This window comes from Lytechinus variegatus, chromosome 3 (assembly GCF_018143015.1).
Source record: "Lytechinus variegatus isolate NC3 chromosome 3, Lvar_3.0, whole genome shotgun sequence".
NCBI classification, from domain to species: domain Eukaryota; kingdom Metazoa; phylum Echinodermata; class Echinoidea; order Temnopleuroida; family Toxopneustidae; genus Lytechinus; species Lytechinus variegatus.
In genome coordinates this window covers 52,765,729-52,791,107 of record NC_054742.1, presented here as the reverse complement: position 1 = coordinate 52,791,107, position 25,379 = coordinate 52,765,729, and the positions used below count along the sequence as shown (strand labels likewise).

The following is a 25,379-nucleotide window of genomic DNA, read 5'->3' as shown; positions in this document are numbered from 1 at the left end:
CACAGGCACAATCACATCTTCATGGCTGTGTGGCATGTCATGGACTGCAGATCTCCATCCCTTGCATTACACACACTTGGCTGTTCATATACTACAACTTGGAAAATGTGTCTTCTACTTAAATACAAGGCCATAAATTAAAGGATGGTTCATCTGGGGGCTGGATATTTCTTAATCTACATATCCTTGTTAGCCAGTTGTTTTTCTGTCTTTTATTTTTATTTGTCCATTACCTCTCAGAATAGATTAACTCCTTGGTACTCCACATCTTTGATGGGTCTGTAGGATAGTGTCTCTGACAGAGTGTCATCAATCTCTTCAGTGCTGATTTGAAACAAAAACAAAGGAATACTAAATTTATTGCCCATTCCTCATGAAGTCAGTATTTTCGATTAACTCTTCATGCGTTACGTTCGCATTATTGCACATCCGTAGGCGTGTTTCGTTTGCATTTTTGCACAACCACACATTTCCAATAGAGACGTCCCGGTCCATTGTTTTTCGAACAATTGCATGCCCCGGAGTTTGTCTAGCTACAATGTATAGCTGGCGTTTTTGTATACCGTACATGTGTACCGATCGATCGATCGCGCGTGCGACATTAGTTTAGCGTTTGACGGATTATCGCAGTTTACAAATTACAGAATCGTTAATTACATCCTGATCACAGCCAGGAAGTTCATTGAAAAAGGACAGGATTAAAATCAATAAAACCTCCTCACAAAACAATACCATGGCCAGGTTTATTGTGAGGAGTCTGTGACTCATGGCACGAATGTGAATGATACCCTAAAATAATGCAACATACAGGAGGTTTACAGGTGAAGCATGAAGAGTTAATGAAGCCAGTGAACTGATACTGAAACCATTGCTATTGCCAAACTTCCAATGGTGGACCTCAGCATGAAGAAATCTTTAATATTCTTTCCACATCTGCCTGATAAAAATGATTTCACTATTTTTCTTAAACAATAATTCCCCCTACAAGATAATGTTTTGAAGTTGTTTCCATTCCCAGGTTTTGTTGTACTGATTAGATGTAGAGTTGAATCTGTTGGGACTGATGGAAAAGCTTTGACCAAGACAAAATTCACTAACTGGCATAAGCAAGGTCAGCAATATGATTTTATTGACAGTCCTGACATCAAAATTAATAAAGATTTTGTCCTATTTCTTAAAAGTGTACCGTAGTAACATTACTTTGTGTGTAAGAAAATCCCCTACAGTCTGAAAATGTTAATTTCCCTCATTTTCATTTTCTTCATGCAAGAGACTGGCAGTATGATATATCAATTACAATTATACAGCACATTACATAATTACTTCACTGTTAGTAACATACATGTAATCCCTATTGAATCAATAATTGCTAGTGACCCTGTTGAATAAAACAAATTATATATTTAAAATATTTTAAGTAAAACCCTTTGGCCCGTATTCTGAAGTCAGGTTTAAATTAGACCATGGTCTAACTGTGCTAAAACTATGGGAAGCAAAAAGTGTCAAAATTTTCATTAAGTTGTATGTTTCTTATGTTTACTGTGCTCCTGAGTCAGCGATTGTGAAGACAATCATCTTTTTATATTTACTAGACAATCCTGAATGACTTGAGAGCCAAATGAGCTGAAATATGATATCTCTAGTTAGTGATTTATGTAACAATTGGCTATCCATAGTTAGACCACAACTTTAAACCTGAGTTTAAGTTAAACCCGACTTCAGAATATGGGCCTATGTCTCAATTTATCTAGAAACTAACATAAATGCATACATACCTGGATATATTTCCTTTGTGTCTCATCATTCAGCACATCTAGTGGAAATAATTAAGGATAAAACATACCCATATAGAATACTACATATTACCACAATGAAAACAACCGTCTTTTCTGTATGAATAGCTCTTATTTTTCTTCATTCACTTATGTCACGAAGATCATTCTTCTTTTGGTCCAAGTTTGTGAAGATATATCTACAGTTTGATGAAATGCATCGATCATCAGCCAGTTGAATTAGGAGGTGTTATGTTTGGGAGATATCTGTGGTGGGAACATTGTGAAGTCTTTCAGTTGTCATGGGATCCCCTTTCATTGTGTGCATGTGTAGAGAATAAATCCCTGACATGGTTCAGCGACTTGACCCAATTGCAAGATAGATTCAAATGGAAGTCCATCCTTTCTTTTCTGGTTTGATCTTGGATTCTTGATTAATTAAGTAATAATTTTAAATGGTATAATTTGATTGTATTGAGAGGTCATTACCTAAAGGCATACAAAATGGAAAAAAACTAAATTGATGAAGAGGCAGAAATTAAGACCATTCAATTAAAAGCAAACCTGACAATCAACATACCAAGTGACTGCAAGTAATGATTAATACCTACTTGCAATTAGGCTTAATTAATGGTAGACCTGATACCGATAGTGATGTTAGACCATCTTGGGAACTACACAAACATTTATTGAACAAAGTGGCTATAAATAACCCAATCAGGTACACAATATGAAAAGGATACGAGCAACGTTCTTGGAGAAGATCTTCTCTCTTCCTGTACGGACGTGAATACCAACCATAGTGACCCCAATGGGCCATGGAGCATTCCCTATGGCCATCTGAAGATAGGAATCATTGGCCTGTATAAAAAAAGAGTGAGAATCATGTATAATTACAGAATCACGTATCATTACATAGAAATGTGTATAATTACAGATATCAAATCTTGGTTGTTGTTGTTGTCAAGGGTAAATTTCGGTAATGTTTTGCATTGATTTGTTTTTCTGTCTATCTGGAATGGGTAATCATTTTCCAATTTGTAATAAGACTAAATAGCAAATCCTTCATGTGATTATAGGGTCAATGGTCTTACAAGTAAGATAAAGTTCAAACTATGTAAACTTTATAATTTACCTGCAAGAAAAAATGGTCACAAAAATTATGAAAGTTGAAAATGCAATCTTATTCAATCTTTTCTGAATCAATTTATTCCATTAAAACATATGAGAATTCTAATAATTATCCCAAGTACAATCATTGCACTATTTAATAACAGAAATCTAAACAAAAAATTAACAAAAAAAAAATGCTGAACAGATATAACAGCTTACTTACTTTGACATATTCTCTCTCCAACATGAACTTTATGATCTCCACTAAGCTATCCAAAATATCTGGAGAAAGGGACTAAATAGAATAAAAAGGTAAATAATATTACATTAGCATCAAATAATGGAACAAGAAAGATAGCATGAGATCTTTAATTGATACAAAGATATACCACAAATGAAAATAAATGTCATAACTGCAATCAAACTCAAGAACTCTCTGGCTTTATAGTGACATTATTCAATTGAAACATACAGGAAACACAAATTTCATCAAAATATAACATCCCCAATTTCCCATATTGCTGAATGTTTACTTCTTATTTTAATGAAGAAGAGATGTAAGTTACTCAAGCACTATTTGATATTTTGATTTGTTAAATACAAGAGAAATATAAAAAAATATTGTACATTCCAACCTCGTTCATCTTGCCACCACAGGACCAGGGCTCATTTGTATTAGTGACATTAGACCCGTGCTTTATTAATTTTGTAGTGCTTACTCAATTGAATGTTAGCAAAATAAGCAGATGCCTAATAAGTAATCATATTTCCTACCTTTTTCTTCAGTTTATTGAAGAGTGGTTTTAGGTATCCTTCTGTTTGACTGTATGTAGCGCTCTGTAATCTTCCTTTCATACTTTCTCTTCAGATCTTCCGGTCTACGGTTAAGATCCTGAGCCCAGCCTTTCAGCAAAAACTGGAAAATCAATGTTGAACAGAAAAATAATTTAATTAAAAGTACATGACAAAACAGATATTTCTACATTAAAACAATAAATTGAAATGTTGTTGAAAATCCTAAATACATAAATTACTAACATGAACATGAAAATCTATTGTTGTTGGGCTGAAGGATGAAGTAAACAACATACCTTGATGTAGATGAGGATGACTTTATTATCTACTTCCTCATCGCCCTTGCCCATTTCTTTAGCCATCTCTAGAATGGAATCAATGGTATGGCCGTCATCTTCAAACTTCATGTCATATGCGCTGGTTGGGACATCCTCTCCTTGAGCCTTGACCAGTTCCTCCAAGTACTGCTGGTCAACCTTGTCCATAGCTTCTTTGAAATCGTTCCGAAGACCCTGAAGGAATCGAAGTTTAAAACAGAAATTGTAAAAAGATCTAAATTGAATATTTCATATCTAGCAGCTTCAAAACTACTTCATCTTTTACATAAAAAAAAAAAACAACAAACATGAAGCACCTGAAAAAAGTAACAAGTGGAATGCCTCTGGCCGTCTCACCTGCATCACGCGGTTCAATATAGCAGCAGTGCTGACTTTGAATACTACTCTAACTCACACAAGATGTTCAGTGATACATGGTTACTCTTATGTCCACTTTTTATGAACGAGACCAATAAACTTACAGAGATATGATGGTTATTCAACAAAAAACCCCAACATAGCCAAAGTTCATTGACCTTACATGACCTTTGACCTTGATCATGTGACCTGAAACTCGCACAGGATGTTCAGTGATACTTGATTACTCTTATGTACAAGTTTCATGAATCAGATCCATAAATTTTCAAAGTTACGATGGTAATTCAACAGATACACCCAATTCGGCCAAAGTTCTTTGACCTTGGTCATGTGACCTGAAATGCGTACAGGATGTTCAGTGATATTTGATTACTCATATGTCCAAGTTTAATGAACTAGACTATTAAACATTCAAAGTTATGATGGTAATTCAACAGATACCCCCGATTCGGCCAAAGTTCATTGACCCTAAATGACCTTTGACCTTAATCATGAGACCTGAAACTTGCACAAAATATTCAGTGATGCTTGATTACTATTATGTCTAAGTTTCATGAATCAGATCCATAAACTTTCAAAGTTATGATGGGAATTCAACAGATATCCCCAATTCGGCCAAAGTTCATTGACCCTAAATGACCTTTGACCTTGGTCATGTGACGTGAAACTCATGCAGGATGTTCAGTGATACTTGATAAAACCTTATGTCCAAGTTTCATGAAATAGGTCTATATATTTTCTAAGTTATGATGACATTTCAAAAACTTAACCTCAGGTTAAGATTTCGATGTTGATTCCTCCAACATGGTCTAAGTTCATTGACCCTAAATGACCTTTGACCTTGGTCATGTGACATGAAACTCTAATAGGATGTTCAGTAATACTTGATTAACCTTATGGCCAAGTTTCATGAACTAGGTCCATATACTTTCTAAGTTATGACGTCATTTCAAAAACTTAACCTCAGGTTAAGATTTGATGTTGACGCCGCCGCCGCCGCCGCCGTCGGAAAAAGCGGCGCCTATAGTCTCACTTGCTTCGCAGGTGAGACAAAAAGTGGAAAGATACAGGGGAGAAGGGATGCTAAGATACTATGTGACAGTACAGAGAAATGAATACAGGGTATTGGCTTGGGGAAGGGGATAACTCTATCAACAGTACTTAAACAGTATGTATGTGTGAGAGAGTTAGAGCAAGAGAGAAAGATTCAAGGGAATACTGTATACTTCAATGATGAATGCACCAGCATTCAAAAGCTAAAAATATTAAAGTCAATGATATTAGATAGTTTCATTTAAAAATGAATTCATAGATGTAGTTAAAAATAAAACCTGCCAACAAAATATGCTTTATCTAAATGCTAATGCACATATCTTACCTTGTTAATTTCTGGGGCAAGCATCTCAATTTTCCTGAGTCTGAAGAAAGCTTCTGTGTCTGTCTCTGCAAATAACCTGATAGGCTCTGATCTTTCTCGCAATCTTCTGACAACCTGCAAAAAAAAAAGCATTTTTAATCATTCCTAATACTTGAAATGAACCTATTGCACTAATAAATGATTATTGTACAGTGTTTTCCTTCTCTTTAGATATTGCTGACCATTCAATATTTCCCATAATAGCAATGCATTGGTTGTTCCAATATTAATTAAAATAGCTTCTATATATGTATGGAAACTACTAAAAACATCGTGTTCATGATTCAAAATTTAATTTGCAAAAACCTAATGGGCAAGTGCTGATTAAATCAACATTAAGTTAACATACATCTTCTTGTCTTTTTTGTAAAATAAAAAGTAGCATAAGAATTAAAGGCATGGTCACACCGCCCAAGCGTTGTTGGAGCGGTCGTGGAGCGGAGAGAAAACAATCATCACCGCTACCACCATTTTCGATTTCGATTGTTTTTTTTTTTTTTTCGATTTTTTCCCCAATTTTGTGAGCGAAATTCGACCCTCTTTCCCTACCGCTCCACAACCGCTCAAACAACGCTCGGGCGGTGTGACCATGCCATAAGAACATTTGCAAAATTGATAAATCATAACCATAAAGGATGACATAATCATGAAAAGAGAAAATTACAATCATCCATCCATTTTTCCCCTTACCTCTTGTCTGGAGAGAGTTACAAGATTGGGATCATCTGAAAGAGAATCACTGGCAAGCCTTTCACTTCTTGCTTTCTTTTTACTACTCTCTCCTTCATCATTCTCAGGCTGTACATGAAGAAAATGTGAGATAGTATAAGAAAATCTTCCATATTGTTGATTTTAAAAAAAGAGATGAACAAGGACTAGTGAAAACATGCAACATACATACAGTATATGAAGAATTAAACGTGAATTTTAATAATAATAATATGCAACTTTTATATAGCGCTCAATACAAATGTTTCTAAGTGCTGCATACTATTACCCCAGCTTTAGCATGGCTACCCTGATCAGGTGCTCGAGCATTTAAGGAATTTCTTCCTACCGCGTACCAATTTACACCTGGGTGGAGAGTGGCACATGTAGATAAATTGATTGCCAAAGGATGCGAGCGCAGTGGTGGGATTTGAACCCTAGATCTTATGCTTCAAAGTCCGCACTTATACACTTTAGATTTCATACACGTACATGGTACATGACAGTCATGACTACATGTACATCTCTGAAGGCTACATGTATATCCAGAATTTGTACAAGAGTATAAAAACTTGCAATACTAAATTAAATGTTTGTGCCTACAATATAACATTTATTCATTCTTTTTATTGATTTATTGATTTTCAACTTCATTGGTTACACTTATTTTCATTGAAATTGATTAACAGTCTCATGCTCTAAAGTAGGTACAATATGTAGGCCTAGTATAAACACCATCAAAATTCTAAGGCCCCGTATTCTGAAGTTAGGTTTATCTTAGACCATGGTCTAAACTCTGTGCTTAAATTATGGGGAGCCAAGATTTAAAAATTCTGTTTTGTTTCCTTTTGCTTTCATAATGAAGAAATCATTCCCAGACAGTAATGAACAATCTGGGTGTCATATGAGTTAATAAATGGAATGTGTCCCAATCGTCTCTCCATAGTTCAACTACAACTTTAACCAGAGTTCACAGTACGGGCCTTAGAGTTTATTTTTACTTACTTTATATTTATTTTTACTTACTTTATGTTTCTTCCAATATTCTTCCTCCTGCTTTGCTTTCAAGTCAGCTCTCTTGAATGTCTTTTTTCCACTCCCCTGGAAATAAGGTTAGAAAGAAAGAGGCTGAGACTGAGAGTTTAGTAAGAATTTACATGTACTTCAAATAAAGTCATGTTCACTATTGTAAGAGCCTAACAGCTAGCTAGATCTATATTATACAGTGTGTGGCTAGGAGTTTGACGTCGGTTTGAAAACATATTCTTCCAAAAAGAATAAACCAGCTGCATGTTTGACTCACATGCAATGTTACAAAATTAGATCTAGGTGATGATCAAACAAACATCATCTACGAGTAGTATGTACCTATCTGTTATTAAAGGACAAGTCCACCCCAACAAAAACTTGATTTGAATAAAAAGAAAATTCAACAAGCATAACACTGAAAATTTCATCAAAATCGGATGTAAAATAAGAAAGTTATGGCATTTTGAAGTTTCGCTTATTTTCAACAAAATAGTTATATGAACGAGCCAGTTACATCCAAATGAGAGAGTTGATGACATCACTCACTCACTATTTCTTTTGTATTTTATCATATGAAATATTTTGATTTTCTCGTCATTGTCATGTGAAATGAAGTTTCATTTCTCCCTGAACACGTGGAATTCCATTATTTTAACATTTTGTGCTTCAGGCAAGGAGGTCCTAATCGTGAAATTCGTAAAAATAGAAATATTGTATAATTCAAACAATAAAAAACAAAAGAAATAGTGAGTGAGTGAAATCATCGACTCTCTCATTTGGATGTAACTGGCTCATTCATATAACTATTTTGTTGAAAATAAGCCTAACTTTGAAATGTCATAACTTTCTTATTTTACATCCGATTTTTATGAAATTTTCAGCATTGTGCTTGTCTGATTTTTCTCTATTGAATAAAATCAACATTTTTCTGAGGTGGACTTGACCTTTAAGTTCAGAGATGCCAAGTTCAAACTCAAAGACCAGCTATGCGTGAGATTTTCTGTGAATCTGAGTGAGATCACAGACATTGTGTACAATGTATATGGGGATAAGCTGTGATAGTTGCGTGAGACAGAGATTTGAGGGGATGAACAAGACTCCAAAATGCTTGATTCTCACGCATAATGCGTGAGACTTGGTAGCTCTGTAAGTTACACATGATGATCACATCAAAAGTCATAATCTACATTAACTAAGTTTATGACTCATAAACTTAGTTAATGTAGATCTAACTTTAAATTGCATGAATGGATCGATTCCGGGTAATGCCTGGTTTATACTGGATCCCTTGACTCTAGCTAACATAAATAAAAAGCTTGTTTATACAGCGACAATTATGGTCAGTTCCCCCATGTCTGCGCAGTCTCCCAAGTCTGCGCACCCGCGTATCTGCGCGATTCTAGTAAAAGAAGATACGCAACGAGCACGAACTTTACCATGCAATACAAAGACAGGTATTCATAAAAAAATCCGACTCAAAATGATGGAAAAATAATGAATTCAGGGCATTTCATGTGACGGCCTCAAAATGCGGCCTTTCTCAACAAAATCCCCGAATCGTGTGCAAAGTGAATGAGTGCGCAGACATGGAGTACCATTTTTTTTTTCAATCTGAAAATGACTGCCCGAGGCTTTTTCAAGAAAATCCTACATTTTCTTTCATTTTTTAATGAGAAATATGGTACACTTACTCATAATAATATAAGGAACATTATTAACTGAAAGATTTCGTGAAATAAGAAGAAATTCATGTTAAATCTTAACTCAAATTGTTAGGTGCGCAGACTTGGGGCCCACCATCATCATATGTTTATTTAGTCTGAATTTATGGACACATGGCCATGGACAAATAACTTGTCTGGATATGGACAAATTCATGCAGAAGACTGTGTTTGTTAAATTTGTCTTTGATCATCACTCCAATGATGCAATCTAACTTAAAGTGCACATACAGTCAATTTTTCACACTCTTTTGAGTCTTCTCTTAACTGGCATTCAATATTAATAGCAGTGCAAAATAATAAATAGGTGGGAACGCATTAACAATTTAACATCAACACTCAGCTCATCCTCGCAAGCGCCTGACGAATGGTGACTGCAATAAACATTCAATTTATTTTAGACGACAGATTTTATAAATTGTCCACTTACGCCGTCGACGAGATTCGTTTTCTCCAGTTGCTTTTTCTTTCTTGCAATTTCGGCTTTCAAAAAATCCATGATTTTATCTCATTAGTTGGAAGAAGAAAGTGCCGTGGTGGCGTGCTGGTTTCACAATTTAACTTAATCATCGGTCCCATACGTAGAGATCTGTGTAAGCCAGTTGCGTCAGACTCTGAGCTGAGCTAACTCAGTAACTGACGGCGGTACGGCAGGCCATGGAAGAGGGGACGATACCCGTTTTTACACGGCCACTTGAGCTCTTCCAATCCAAGGAACCAGTGAAGATATGTGCTCCAATGGTTAGATATTCAAAGTAAGTTGTAGTGGCTAAGTGCTACTATATGAAAAGAATCACTGAGCCGATCAGTCGAGCTGAGATTGTAGTTGTGAGAATATTCTCTTTCAATTCTAAAAATGTAACATAGTCATAGATTTAAATTAATTTTATATTATTTATTGGGCTATTTAATTATCTTATCTCGCAAATTTCAGAAGTAAGTTGAGAATTGGGCCTATCTTGACATGTTATTTATTTTTAGATCTTACGTTAGACCTTAAAATTTTGTAAAACCTGTTAGTGTTAGCTAGGAATAACCGTCGTTTCTGGGGATTTATTCAACAATTTCTGACATTTTACTACAATCCCCATTGGTATTGGTGAGTGAGCCAACGCAGTTCAGCAGAACAACCAAAATACAGAGACTGAAGCTTTTGGTCTAATGTTATTCATGTTAGAACAAAATTTGCAAAAGTTGAATTTAAAGTTTTGAATCTGACTGACTTGATCGATCTCTGTTATGATTTATGTTTATCATGTTTTAGAATTTATCTCATATTTCTTTTATGTTTGTTTTTTACATGGGCATCCCTTTTTTTATAGATTTTTTTTTAATATGGGGGGGGGGCAGGTGGGGGATGCCGGACGGGAGATGTCACTGGGGCCCATTGCAGAAAGAGTTGCGTTTAAACGCAAGTAAAAAAATCAATCGCAAGTCCGAAATGCCCGCTGTTGATTGGTTGAAAATCAAGTTGAATGATTTTTAGAGTTGCGATTGATTGCAACTATTTCTGCAACGGGCCCCAGATCTCCCAATTAAGGCATAGCCATGGAATTGGCTGTTGTAAGAAATATGAAAATCAAGAGGGGGAGGGAGTGGGGCAGTGGGCCCAGGATATTGCAGCCAATTCATACTTGCACTACTTGTATATTGTGGGGAAGCTATTATTATTAGCTAATACTGACAGAAGACATCTTTTTCTTTTCTTTTTCCTTTCATTTTCACTGTATGCATATTGTTATATAGGCTGGCATTCAGGACTCTCGTTCGAAGGTAAACCATGACTGAAAGACTTCTAACTTAAGTTAAAAAAGAAGAGACATATTCAAAACCTATGTAAAGTTTTCTTAATGGTATAAAGATTAGTCATTCTTTAATTTGAATATAATGTCAATAAGAGTTCATTTACAATATACTAATTCACATTTAGAAAAGATGAAGATATCGTCTGCAACTTGATATCAAAATCCTCTACAGGTAAAATTGAAAATGTTTAACTCGATAAAGTTGGATCCCCAGATAGAAATATGAAAAATGTATATATTTAGACAACCACATCTCCAAATTAGCATTGGATGAATGGTTAAGGTGACATACCTACAACCTAAAGCTTTCTGATATGAAATGAATTTCATTTTAATTCAATTGCATGAGAATGAATTGAAGTGGAAAGTGTTGGTAATTATTGCTCTATATTTTCTCCATTACAGTTATGATTGTGATTTGGTGTTCACACCAATGATTGTATCTGACTCCTTTGTCAAATCTGCTAAAGCAAGAGACAGTGAATTTACAACAAATGGAGGTACACTTTTCTCACTTCATTATATCTTGAAATAGATTTATATTCTTTTTATTAGAATATGTATGTGTTTATTTCCAAGCAAGTTCTTGTTTGGGTTTTTTTTTTATTTGCTTTTTGTTATCACAAATATATGAGCTTCTTTAATACAGAAGGATACAAAAATCAATTTTAAATCTTGTAGATTTATATTGATAATGAAACTGCTGCTATTTATTCAAGAACAAGCTCAGGACAATAAAAAAAATGAATCCCTTTTGGAATTTAGATGTATTCAATAGAGTCACTCTATTGAATACCAATGTGCTATTGATTTGAATTAAGGGTGCTTGTTTAATTGACCAATTGTAAACAAATTGCTTTCAATAGGGGGCCAATTGGTATTTCAAGGGTCAAAAGTTCCAATTTAAACCAGTTGATCCCATTGGTTTCAATTGCATCCAATAAATAGGCTATTTAAAGGGTCAACTGGACTAATTGAAGTCCCCACCCTTGCAAAAAAGTACCATGGTATTATTATGGTATTACCATAGTATTACCATAGTATCCATGGTAAATTCATTAGTACTATATCTATATTACTACCACAGAAGTACCATACGGAATCGGAAAGTACTATTTTAAAATACAGAAGTACCATAGTGTACCATGGTAATACAATGGTACTGTATGGTACTTTTTTACAAGGGCAATATGGTTACTGAATCTTCCTGTCGTAATTTTGAACAAATTTATATGCAAAATCGTACATTAAGAAATATGTATATTTTTTTCAAACACTAAGAATAAAATATAGAAGTATGACTACACTTTATTGAATTGATACATTAAAAAATAGCAAAAATTCAAATGAGGTCAAACTAGTCACACCGTTATTGAAATCTAGGCATTTTAGATGCACCTGCAATCAAATGTATCTGGGGAAGATCAATTCAAGCCTCCAGGGCTTCTGGGTTATGTCTTGAATGGTAACATTGAAGGTTGGCTTCATATCCTGTGGATACATGTCTTTGAAAACTTACAACTCATAACACATTTGAAATCAATTGGTCTCAGGAGGAATAATTGTCTTTTAGCTCTATTATTATCTTATTTTCTTTTTAGGAGACAGACCTTTGATTGTTCAGTTTGCTGCTAGTAATGCCAAGGACCTTGCTGATGCTGCTCAATTAGTTTCCCCGTAAGTCACATTGTTTATCGTTCAAACATTGTTTTAGGAGATTATTTGCTGAATCAAATATAAATTTGGACCGTTCCCATGATTGAAATTGACTATGATTGAAAAAAAAACAACATCTTGACAAGAATGAATAATGAGTGAGGGGTGAGAAAAGAAGATACCAAATGATAAGATCTTGAAGAAAATACATTTTTCAGCTATAATACTAGAGTGACTTGAATTTCTAATTACAGAAAGAATTAAAATTGTGACCAGATGGAATATTTTTCATATTTTGTATTGTGTTTATTTTTCAGATACTCAGATGGTGTGGATCTTAACTGTGGGTGCCCTCAACGGTAAGAAGGACTGGTGATATTAAGCCTACGGATTTTAGTGAAATTTTAGAGAGATCAATAAATTCTGGTGCAAAATTTGGCTCACTCACTGGTTTTGAGGTAAAGATGTCCGAGACTGATATTTTGTGTGTGTTGGAAATCAAGTTGCCATGGTAGCAACATATAATATGCCACAAATTAGGTAAAAATCTTGCGGTTAATACTACTCATCAGTTTTAAACCTATTCTCATGTAATTTGGCTCACTCCTTGGTTCCGAGGTAAAGATGTCCGAGACACATATTTTGTGTGTGTCGGAAATGAAATTGCCATGGTAACAACATGCTATATTCCCCATATTAAGTACAAATCTTGCAGTGTGAACTACTTTATCTGTTTTTAACCAATTCTCATGATATTTAGCTCATGCATTGGTCTTGGGGTACATGTAATACTAGGCAAGACATATTTTTCCATGTGTTTGAAACTGTAGCCATGGTAACAGTGTATGGCAGGGGTATTGATCACCTTCAGTGATAGTTCTAGTTACCTTTTAGGTTGAAATGACGATAACCTCTGATGTATTCTTTTGTTTTTCCCATCACACACTTTCATTTTTCAGATGGGCAATGGCTGAAGGGTATGGTGCTTGTCTCATCAAGCATCCAGAACTGATCCAAGACATGGTGAGACAAACTAGGAACAGGGTGGATCGTTCAGACTTTACAACATCCATCAAGATAAGACTTCATGAAGACATCAAGTGAGTGTGTGGTGCAATAAATATTCCTTAACCCATTAACAAATGATTCTTCAAATTTCCATAGGTTTAATACATGGGCAACAAGAAAACAAAGGATTAATGATCATAAGTCTTTGAAATCAATTTTTTTTTGAATGATTGAATATAAGGTCTTTTGTGGTGTTAAATCTCAGATGGAAAGTCCCGTTTCATATGGCTTTTACCTAGTCATGCCATTTCCTGGGGGCAGTTAAGTCATTCAGTGGTACCATTTTGTTTATTGGTAAAAAAATTGGATGAATATTATATATGATGATATTAGGTGGAACAACTAGCATGAGAGAATTGTCTTTGGCTGTGTCATCATAGCTGTCTTCTTTCCTCACAGGGAGACTGTAGAACTATGCAGAAGAGCTGAGCATGCCGGCGTGTCGTGGATAACAGTCCATGGTCGCACCAAAGACCAGCGTGGTGAACCGGCCAATCACGAAGCCATCCGCATCATCAAAGAGGGTGTTAGGGTACCGGTGGTTGCTAATGGAGACATCAAGTCCATGGAGGATGTGAGGAGGGTGTCGGAGCAAACCGGTGTACATGGTGAGACTATTCATGTAATTCTCAACGATGGAAGGCCGCTAAGCCAGTGGCACCATAATATGAATATAGCTCATACACTCTGTCTCTTTGTGAACAAAAGAATGCCGGATTGTGTTTCCACTAACAATTCCCTGGTTTCATAAAGCTGTTTGTAGGTTCCACATGATACAGGACCCTTTGTGACCAGTTATGTGTAAAATCATTCGTATTAAGTTACAAACGGCTTTAAGAAACAACCCTGATTGGTCAAATCAGTGAAGTTGCACAAGCATCTGTCATGTTTTGAAAGCTTCATGTTACTCAAACATACATATTCTCAATTGTATATTATGTCATTGCTGGATTTCCATAGAGAATCAATCACTATTTGAAAGACAGTCTTTAGCAAGGAGAGTATGGCATTTGCAAGAATTTACACCATTTTCTTATAGAAGAAATATTTGTCAGGACACAAATTTGGCAATGGACAATTCAATAAATGCTTTATCTGTGTTTTGACTGAAACAAAGGAAAAAATCTGCCAAAAAAATAGCCAAAATTTTTCACCTGAGGAGAAAGTTATTTACCTCAGACAATTCTTTCTTGAGAGAATCTGTCTTGACTGTTAACTGATTGATTTATTTGCTTAACTTTTCTAGACTAAGTGGGCTTTCTTTTTTTCAGTTTACAGAAATCATATTTTCTATTTACAAGGCAATTAAAACTACCAGTTCTTTATTTTGTTATTAATAGCCGATACATTTATTTCATTCTAGTGAATAAAGAATCCAATAACATTACTGAAAACATTGTCCAAACGTTCTTTAACATGAATTTCTTGTTTTTCTGTAGGTGTTATGGCAGCAAGGGGTATATTGCGTAACCCAGCTATGTATGCAGGGTATGATGACACACCATATCAGTGTATTCAAGACTGGGTAAGGCTCTTGATCCCCCCTCTCTCTCTATGTGTAATTTGATGGGTTTAAAAGTGGTTTAAATTGATCCAAGGCCAAAGAAGGCCATGGCCATGGATGCCCTGATGACTGGCCTTAAAGATTTGTTGTGCCCTTCCTTATTTTTCATGTTCGTACTGTAATATGGAAATGTGCCCTTGTGGAAAGTGACCTTGTGCTAAAATTATTTGAATTTAATGCCTGTTGAAAGATAATTTTCCTGAATGAAGCTTAAACTTATCAGGTTTCATTTGGGGGTCGTGCTAAAGCAGGGGCTAGGACAGGGAGGAAAATATTTGATTTATAACTTGTATCTGGAAGAAAAACTGATATTGACTTTTGAAGGTAAATTTTTCACCCAATTTAGAAAGGAAGCTATAAAAAGCTATTTTTCATCTCTTTGCATGTTGTTCTTTTGCTTTGCAGGTGGACATTGGTCTTAGTCTAGGGACCAACCTGACCTACTTTCACCATCATCTCATGCAAATGTTAGATCAGTACCTGCCTGGGGCAGAGAAGGTGAATTTCAACTCTCTAACCAGCACGACGGCCATTCTCGATTACCTGGAAACTAACTTTGGCATTGCTTGGAATCCAAACACAAACTTTTACACCAGGAATAAAGGGAATCTTGGTTCTCATGCTCTTAACGGAATGTCAAGGACAGCTGACTTTGAAAAGTTAACTGATGGGTGTACAGAGGAAAGGTGACCCATTGGGTAATGATGGAAAATGAAAGTTGCTATTGGTGGACTATTTCGTTGGTAGCTGTCTATGGCTTAGTGAATCAGGGAGAAGAGTAAAGAATGGTGTGACAGATCAGTATAATCTATTGTACTATGCTATTTTTGTCACGCAATAAAAATATATTTCATATATCAATGTGTAGTATGCGATACATTTGTTTTGAATTGGTAAAAATGAAAAAAAGAAGAGAGAAAGAGAAACAAAAATGCAAAATAAAGCTTAAATATTGATTAAAAGAAAGAAAGTATATTTCATATATCTATGTGTAGTATGCAGTACATTTGTTTTGAATTGGTAAAAATGAAAAAAAGAAGGAAAGAAGAGAGAAAGAGAAACAAGAGGCAAAAATAAAGATTAAAGGATGTTTGAAAGAAAGAAACAAAGAGAGAGAGAAAGAGAGACAGAAAGAAGTCTAAAGTAAGATAAGAAAAACCAATGAAAAGGAAAGAAATCTGAAGAAAAATAGGGAAGAAATAAAAAGAAAGAAAAACAAAGACAAAGGAACAGAGAAGGAAAGAAATGAAGAAAATAGAAAAAAATAAAGGGTTAAGAGACGGACAAAATAATGGGTGAATGAAAAAAAGGGTGGACCGAATACACATTACTATATCTCCTTGTGTACCAGAAAAAAAAAAAAGATGGCGGCCATCATGAGATGTGATTGTAAATGTTATCATAATTATTGTGAAAGATACAAGATAAGAACATTTTCAGAATACTATGTACTTATCTCATTCAAGCATAATTAGTTTTAGCAGTCTTAAACTCAAGTTATAAATTTACGCGCTCAGCATGTAGGTTGTAAAGCCCCGGTAAAGCCAGAAAAGTTAACGTTTTCATTGTGACGTAGATAAGAACATATTTGAGATAAGAACGTTTTCAGAATACCGCTCCTTGGAGTAAATGAAATGGGATGAAATATACAAAATGACCCTAATCTATCACTATCCCTCTTTTTGAGGAAGAGGGAGGTTAAAAAAATAGATTTTCATTTATATATTTACTTGAATGTAACTTGAAGGAACAGTAACCAAATACTAAAGAAAGATTTTGGATGAAGAGGAGAAAATGGAGAACAGAGTAGGATGAATGTGAGATGAGGATAATTTTTTTTTAAAAGAAAATCATTAATGAGGCTGAGAAGGGAATAGATTAAGACTATAAAGCAAGAAAGAGTGACATTGCTCTGCCCTTGAATATTGAAAAGAAAAAAGATCTCATTTCATTGAGCTGTAAATGAAATTTTGAATACCCCTTTTTCTGATTATGAAAGTAGAAATCAGAATGATTTCTTGGACATACAGTCGATCTCATAGGTATTCAATTTTATAAGGGTTTTGGGCAATTTTCATTCAAACGAGATTGGAATTTGAGTTACTTGCATATACCTTAAGGTATCACTAGTAAAATGAATGCTGTTTATTTATTCACCTGATTACAGAATAGAAAACATAATTTTTCAGAATTTGATGTTCAAATGTATTTTGTCATGACTTTGTCAACCATTATGAATGAAATTCCTTGTTATGAACACCTTCTTTTACCATCTTTAGACTTCTGGAGGACATTAGGCTAATCTGGAGTACAAGTAACCAAAATGGGTACTAAACCGTCTCATAAAAGGCTAAAGCATATATTTCTTACGTATATGTCGTGATGTTCCACATTTAATGATGAAATAGATGTCTTGAATTTTACAGACATTTCCCAATAAAATCCAGAACCCAAAAATGATTAAATGAAGCATCCTTCCCCTTCTTTCTTGGAGCAATTTCCTAGCTGTTGCAGTCAATGACAGGGGGTTTATGATCAAAAATGAAATTTAAATTGGAATGTGAATACTTCAGAGCACAATTGTATGTGGCAGGATAGAGATTTCTCTTTCTAATCCTCTTTAAACTGTTCATTCTTCTCTCTCATCCTCACCCCCCCCCCCACTTTCTCTCTCCCACCTTTCCCTTGTAATTTCCATTAATCTTATATTTGTTTTAACTCGGCAGGATTAATTCCTTGAATGCTTGAGCACCTAGTCAGTCTAGCTTAAGCCGGGGTAATAATAGCAAGGCCCGCTGGGAGAACAGTTTTCGTAACTGAAGTGGCTACCCTTAATATATCGCTATTATTATTATCATTATCTATTATTATCATCATTATTATTGTTATAATGTCTCTGCTACACAAAACCACCACCGAAATCCCAGTGTTGACAGCTCAATTGATATGTAGAGAGATTGATAGTTAAGTAAGCCCTACGTCATGATACAGAAAACTTTGCAATAAAAGACATTCTCATTAGATTGATCACAAGAGATCATAAAAGAAATATATTTCCTTCATCAAGTTGTGTGTGCTTTTTTGGTTTTGATTAATTAGGAAATGGACCACTAATGTATATTTAATAAAGATACAAAAGACATGCAATGAAATACATTTGCCATTATTTTATTTTAAAACATTATTTACAATGAAAAGTACAGGTACTTACAAACCAAAAGATCTTCATACAAGCAAACCTTGTAAGCTCATATGTAATATGTAATATACACATCAACTAACTTGGGAATGAACAGAACGGTCACTAAAGTGGGGTTTATGACTACAAAGAAATAAATTTTTGTAAGCAACCAGAGGAATAATAGCTTTTGGTCCTCTCTATAAAGGGACCTGTAACAAGGCCTTAGGCCCAACCAAAAGACACAATTGCATCAACTTGGATTGGAGACTACCACTCCAAGCTAATTAATGATGCACTTAAATAAGATTAATGCACATAATATTAAAATAAGTCTGATAAAAATGTTTCAAAGCATTCTGATTCTTTCAAAATTAAAAAGTTTTCTTTTTTATAGCTTATGTACTCTCACTAAACACATTCAGTAATGTGCCCAACTTAAAGCTTGACAATATATAAATATTGATGGTTTCTTTTGACAAATAAATGTATTTTGAAGACAAAGGACTGTTTCGAAAACAATGATTTTAGCTAATATGAAATTTGTACGAACTAGTCTTACTTGATTTATCCATACAATAATGTCAAGAAGTTTTAATATATGTGTACTCGTGTACACACCTTGTAAAAGCTTTCTATCATTTTAATATATACTGAAATCATAAGTTTGAGAAAAAATATCAAGTAGTTGTCAGATTTTCTTATACTTCATACAGGAGCTACAAGATCCTTTCTGATATTGAAGTTGTTTCATTCTTTACAATTACAATGCAAGGTCATCATCCAGAACAAGAATGACACATCCAGATGGGGTTAGATATACTAAATGTTTGTACAGTAGAATCTGCATATATGTCAAATGATGCCTTCAAGATCTTTGCCATTATTATAACAAACACAGGTATATTGATTGTGATTGGCTGCTGAGCCCTGTTACCATGGTAGTTGCCATAATAATAGCAAAGTTACCATCGTTGTAACACTTTATTAAACAGGCCCCAGAATATGCAAAACGTGTGTTATTTACATCTTCTGTGGTCTTGAGAGATTCAACCTATGCAAGAGTCTACTATACATCTTGTTTTTTATGTTTGGGTTACATTTACTGAATAAGACTGTACTTGAGGGTTTTTTTTACTTGCCTTGCTCATGTAAATGAATGAGCACAACAAAACAAAGAAACGAATACATACAATTTATACATCCTATTCCTAATAGTTATTGATACAGAATGTTGGATGATGTCTACCCACTGACATTTGAAATGCTATAATGTTCCTGATCGTAGTGGAGGGGAAACAAGTATGACTCCATCACCTCTGACAAACAGCATCTGAATCGATCTTTTCGTACTCTGAAATCAAACAATTACAGACAAAATATTAATAGAGGTTACATGTAAGTAAAACTATCACTTAGTCTAATGCATGATTGTCTAGTATGCTCTCACAAGCACGTGACCCATTTTCTTCTCTAAAGTTTTCTAACAACCACTAAATCTAATTACCATCAAGCCTATCACCACCAATTTAATACCCAATTGGTGTCCAACCATTGGAGATTGACCCAAACAAACAGACAACATTGGTAGTAGGTGAAAAAATTTAAGCATAATACACAGTGTATCTGTATATGGGAATTAGACCATCTATTAGCAAGTGGCTATATACATGTACTTTCAATAAAAATGAATAAATATTAAACTATGATCTATGTTCTATAAAAAGGAAGGTTACAGGTAGTCTGGTGTTCGATTCATAAAAAGTTTTCATTATGAAAATGAAATCTTGATAAAAAAATCCATTGACAAGATCATTACAGGCAGATCAATTACTAAATTTCCTTTTGTTTATTCAATTAATACTCAGTTTAAGATTAATATTCTATTAGTTTAAGATTAATATTCTATTAGTAAACAAGGTGAACTCCACAACATTTGTCTCTCTGTATTTCACCAACAAATCAACCTCAATGGAAAACATTGGTAATGCAAGAAAGTGAACTCCCAATCTGTTAGAATTTAAGTGGATGGGGAATGGATGTGCAGTGTTTTTTGACAATGACTTCATGACAGTCCCAAGTTCACAGCAAGAATTTTTCTGAAATTTAGTTGTTGTTTTTTAAAACAAGTCTCCACCAAAAAATCAATCACTTAAGAAAATATTGCAAGCAAATTTAGTCTAATACAATTGAAATAAAAGTGGATGGGGAACACTTAAGCAGTTATTTGACAATTTATTCAATGACAGTCTACATATAGATGCCACAGACAGAATTCTCAGAAATGTAATTTATATTATTATTTGCTTTCACCTCACCAATAAATCAATCACAAAATGAAACATTGCAAGTAGATGAAAATGCCTTACCTTATAAATTTCTTCATAGGTTTCCTCATCAATCTCCATGGTCGTCACAGTTTCTTCGACATCACCAAGAATCATGTTGAGATGTTGGTCATAAGCCTAATCACAAATAAAGAAGACAGTTGCAGATATTCAATATTTGTGAATTATCATTGAATCATTTTAATGATTTTATATTATATTATAATTATCACACTAAAATTTGCCATTGTAGTGATGGCAATCCTACCTCTTTAAAATTTCTTCAATTGGGGAATTCTTGCAGGGATCTGAAATGAAAAGGTGAATTGAGTTATACTGTAGCTGCTTTAAATCTTTCTTTCTATGCATTTCATCTCCATGTATGTATTTTTTTTTATTAAGTAGTAAGCACCCACTCCCCTCCCCATCCCCCAGTATTAATCATATTAAAAATAGATAAATGAACACATATGTACAAATGTATAAAGGAATGAAAACAGCACAAACAAATGCCACAGCTATAAAAAAAATAACATTTGGACTTTCAAGATTTTATTTTTATGGGAAAAATGATGAAAGATACAAAGAAAGAAATATTCTCACATGAAGTTGGCCTTTGAGTTCCCTCTCATTTCTCATCTTTACATAGATCCTTTCATTCAGACTGAGTCTGATGAGATCTAATGGTTCTTCCACAGTGTTAGCTGGTTGGGTGGGCTAAAAGACAAAATATTGCAATAGGACATCTATTAAAATCAATTCACACAATAAATTATATATAGATCCTACAAAGGAAAACAGTCCGTCCCTCGGATAGGATGTTAAATGGAGGCCTTACACGATAAGGACCCACCGCACTATCTATTCATATAAGAGTAGGGGGACACCATGCTGTAGTCAGTGGATCACCTGCACTCCACCCAATCAGTTATATTGGGAGAGACCTGCAAGTCATAGTGATTTAGTTCATTTTTTGCATCCCAGGCAAAGGTGACACCCAAAAAATAATAACAGCCTTGCATTATTAACTCAATTATACTACGATTTTGCATAAGCGAATGCTACAAGATTCAAGTCATGTGAAACAAATCTTAGCAACTGACTGTACGGTTGATTTGCACATTTTGGTTGCACAAAATGATCATTGATCAATGCATTATAAAGCACAAAACCCTACACGATCAGATATTAAAAGGGTACTCCAGCCTAAAAAAAATATAATTTGAACAAATAAAGAAAAATCAGACAAACAAAACACTAAAAAAAAATCATCAAAATCTGATAAGGAATAACTAAGTTATGACATTTAAATGATTTGCATTATTTTGGTGAAACAGTTCAATGCATGTCTATTCATGAGCAAACTGATATCATATCCCCACTTGTTCTTTCTTATTTTATTACATGAAATTGTGTCCATCAAGAACTAAAAATATTGGATTGACACCTGATTTAATGCATTAGATATCCAATGCTGCAACTTTTTTCTAATCATTCACAAAGGTATGAATATATTAAATAAAAAAATTATGATTTCATGAAATAAGATTTTAAAAAAAGGAAAGCCCACCTACTGAATAATCATGACAAAGATGATAATGCACAGCATTTGTATAGCGCCATATATCTGTCAAAGACATTCAAAGGCGCATTGGAGGAGCCAGTCAATCTGGGTCGCCAAGAAGGGCGCGCACACAGAACTGTGACCCGCAGGACTCTCCTTCCGATAACTGGTTGGGGAATGCAGGTGGACCACTACACCAGGGTTTCCCCCTACTCTTATTCAAATAGTGCAGTGGATTCTTAATGTGCAAAGGTGGTGATTCTCCTCTACACAGGGCCTCCATATAACATCCTATCCGATGGACGGAGTGTTTTCCACTGTAACATAGCCTGCATCTATGAAACAGGGGAGAGACCTTTACACACAATGCACTGGCTTCAGTCATCCACTCGGGGTGGACTCCAACCCACGATCTTTGGTTCGACGGGCAGACGCTTTACCGACTGAGCCAACTTCGCTCTCTAAGTACAAAGTACAAAATTTTTTTTTACCAAACTTTAAAATTGATGATTTTGTTATTTTTTATCAAATTTTGATGAAATTTTCAGAATTTCGCTCAGTAAAGTTTGCTCTAGGAGCAATTCCATAAAATGTGTACGTCCGACCCACTATAAGTGGACCTTAATGAAATTCTGTCCCTGATTTAGTTTTTTATTTGTGACATCATAAATGAGCAGCTGCCCCTTATGCTATGTAATGCATAAATTTCCATATTTTATGGTTCTGGATGACTGATTTCTGCTTTTTACTTTCATTTTCATTTTTTTTACACTAAAATTTTCGTCACGGAAAAAATACACAAGGGCGGCGGGTGAATTCGCCCCGGAAATACCTAAAATCACCCCCGAATTCACCCAAAATCATGCTTCCGTGGGTAGCATAAAATCTGGAAGTCACCCCCGAGATAATTGCTGAGTGATATACTGGTTAGGCTGTGCATGCTGCGCTGTGAGCTCAGCGACCCCTGCCCAAGCCGGCTGGAACGCATGAGGTCCCTCCGTATAAACTATGATAGTGAAAATTTTCCTTTTTTATTGCATTTTGAATCTACCATCCTAAAATTTACGAGAAAATAAGACTGAGAACTCTGAACAAAATCAGTTTTTTTCAGTTAGCGCAATTTTCAGCGACCCCAATTCTCAAACCTGAACTAAGCTTTCAGGTGCTCTGGAAATATGCCGTGGATTCCGAAATTTGAAGGCCGAAATTAGGATTCTTAGCTGGGATTTTTGGTAACAAAACAGTACCCGAGTATGTACATGTATGTACCATATTGGCACTAATATATGTGGTGATGATTGACTGTGAGCTGTGCTGCGTTCAGTGGATGCACTGCACTGGTGTAGCTTAGCTTGTGAAATAAGTTGACATGTTGACATTAGCTGTCAAGCTGCGCTGCATTCTATATTTCATAAAATAATTTTCAATGAGTTTTTATCAAATAAATCAAAATCTATGATAACGATTTCTCGAAGTACAAATTCTCTTCAAATTTGATAAACTTCATCCTATTCAATTTGATGGACAAAATTGTAAACTTTAGAACTAGAAGGTCCATTTAATTTAATATATGAGATACAAAAATAAACATATCTATTAAATGAACAACAAGAAATTAAATAATCATTTAACAATTAGACACAATGATTTTCCGTTTAAAAAATTACCTTTTCCATTTCAGAAAATCTTAAATTCCGTTTCAGCATGACAGAAAACAGAAATTCTGTTTCCCAATAGACTGTGTGTACATGAAAAAATGACAATTCCGTTTACCCATTCAGCTAATCGGATCTATGCGGGTACACAAAATATTGTGACAAACACGTTTAACATGAATACATCCTCGCTTTTCACATTATTAGCATTATTTTGCGGTTGCATAAAATTTTATTGATAATTTGTTGGGTTTTTTTATATAGTTTTGAGCAGTCAACGGCTTTTGGCTATCCGCCATTGTAATTTGTGGTGACTCTGGTGAGATCGTGTTTTGTGGCCATTTAATATTCATATTTGTCAAGATTTTGGAGTAATTTATGAGGAAAAATATGTTTTCCGTGATTTTCCATTTGAAATGTCACTTTTGAATTCCATCCGTTTTCCGCGATCGTGGAAAATCACTGTTCCTAAATAACAATGAAGAAAAAATAAAGCAATTAAATAAACAATGTTATTGTTAAATATTTATTGATTTGTAAACAAGCAGGATAGGTAAATTGTCCTGGGTTGCACAATACATACAACATATTTACGAAAATTGGACTTGGAGTTGGAGCCCTGGCCCCGAAATGACATAACTCCGTAAGTAAGGTACTAAAAATGGAGCCCCTGAATGAAATTTACATTTACAGAAAACTTGAATTTTGAAAATGAACACCCGAAAAAAAAACTGTTCTATTCAACTGGCTCAAACATACATGCAACTTCATCCAAACCTCAAAGGAAAAATCAAATTAAACCCACTCAGCTCAGAGACATCAGCTGTCCTGCTGTCATCACCAGCAAACACATAAAATGTCATCTACTATAGGCGTGCCCCGGGATTTAGCTCCTGTGCTATTCGAACTACAATTTCACGAAACCGTGATAATCCCAATTGAACTACGTGTGCATAAGCATCGCATGCGCTCGTAATGGTAATGATATAAGGTACTGCCAATTTTCGATGCAAGTCTATTAGTCAAGTCCGCATCCGCGTCGAAAATCATAACTTGACACTAAAACTCCGGCACTAATAATCAATACCGATAACATTCATCCACTCAAATAAATAAATTAATTAATTGATTATACTTCTAAAACTCACAACTTCAGATTCTTCCGCCATAGTTGCTCCACGACCGCTCCACGCTGACTGATCTCAGCTCAGGCTTAGTTCGACTCAACAAACCTTTTTATTTTGAAAAATATTTCATTTGGATAGCCCAATTTTAAAGATCAAAGCAAGGAGGGAATTCGATATTTTTGATA

General features: G+C 34.8%; 3 protein-coding genes across 3 annotated transcripts; 1 reads left to right on the top strand and 2 right to left on the bottom strand.

Annotated features, from left to right (window-relative positions):
- Nucleotides 1-215: 215 nt before the first annotated feature.
- LOC121411337 (pre-mRNA-splicing factor 18-like) lies at nt 216-9,769 on the bottom strand. The gene is given in 11 exon segments (XM_041604006.1): nt 216-325; nt 1,776-1,813; nt 2,516-2,633; nt 3,109-3,180; nt 3,660-3,743; nt 3,745-3,801; nt 3,977-4,192; nt 5,754-5,867; nt 6,483-6,590; nt 7,527-7,601; nt 9,681-9,769. Coding segments are annotated over 11 exon segments (1,047 nt in total). The 5' UTR covers nt 9,750-9,769; the 3' UTR covers nt 216-229.
- Nucleotides 9,770-9,907: 138 nt separating this feature from the next.
- LOC121411336 (tRNA-dihydrouridine(20a/20b) synthase [NAD(P)+]-like) lies at nt 9,908-16,278 on the top strand. Its single transcript, XM_041604005.1, has 9 exons — nt 9,908-10,005; nt 10,997-11,023; nt 11,461-11,555; nt 12,657-12,732; nt 13,029-13,070; nt 13,671-13,811; nt 14,179-14,387; nt 15,219-15,304; nt 15,749-16,278. The coding sequence occupies exons 1-9, from the start codon at nt 9,908-9,910 to the stop codon at nt 16,031-16,033; spliced, it is 1,059 nt and encodes a 352-aa protein (XP_041459939.1). The 3' UTR covers nt 16,034-16,278.
- Nucleotides 16,279-19,257: 2,979 nt separating this feature from the next.
- On the bottom strand, nt 19,258-25,322 carry LOC121411335 (U6 snRNA-associated Sm-like protein LSm3). Its single transcript, XM_041604004.1, has 4 exons — nt 25,216-25,322; nt 21,452-21,565; nt 20,891-20,986; nt 19,258-19,875 (listed from the first exon to the last, which is right to left on the bottom strand). The coding sequence occupies exons 1-4, from the start codon at nt 25,234-25,236 to the stop codon at nt 19,789-19,791; spliced, it is 318 nt and encodes a 105-aa protein (XP_041459938.1). The 5' UTR covers nt 25,237-25,322; the 3' UTR covers nt 19,258-19,788.
- Nucleotides 25,323-25,379: the final 57 nt, after the last annotated feature.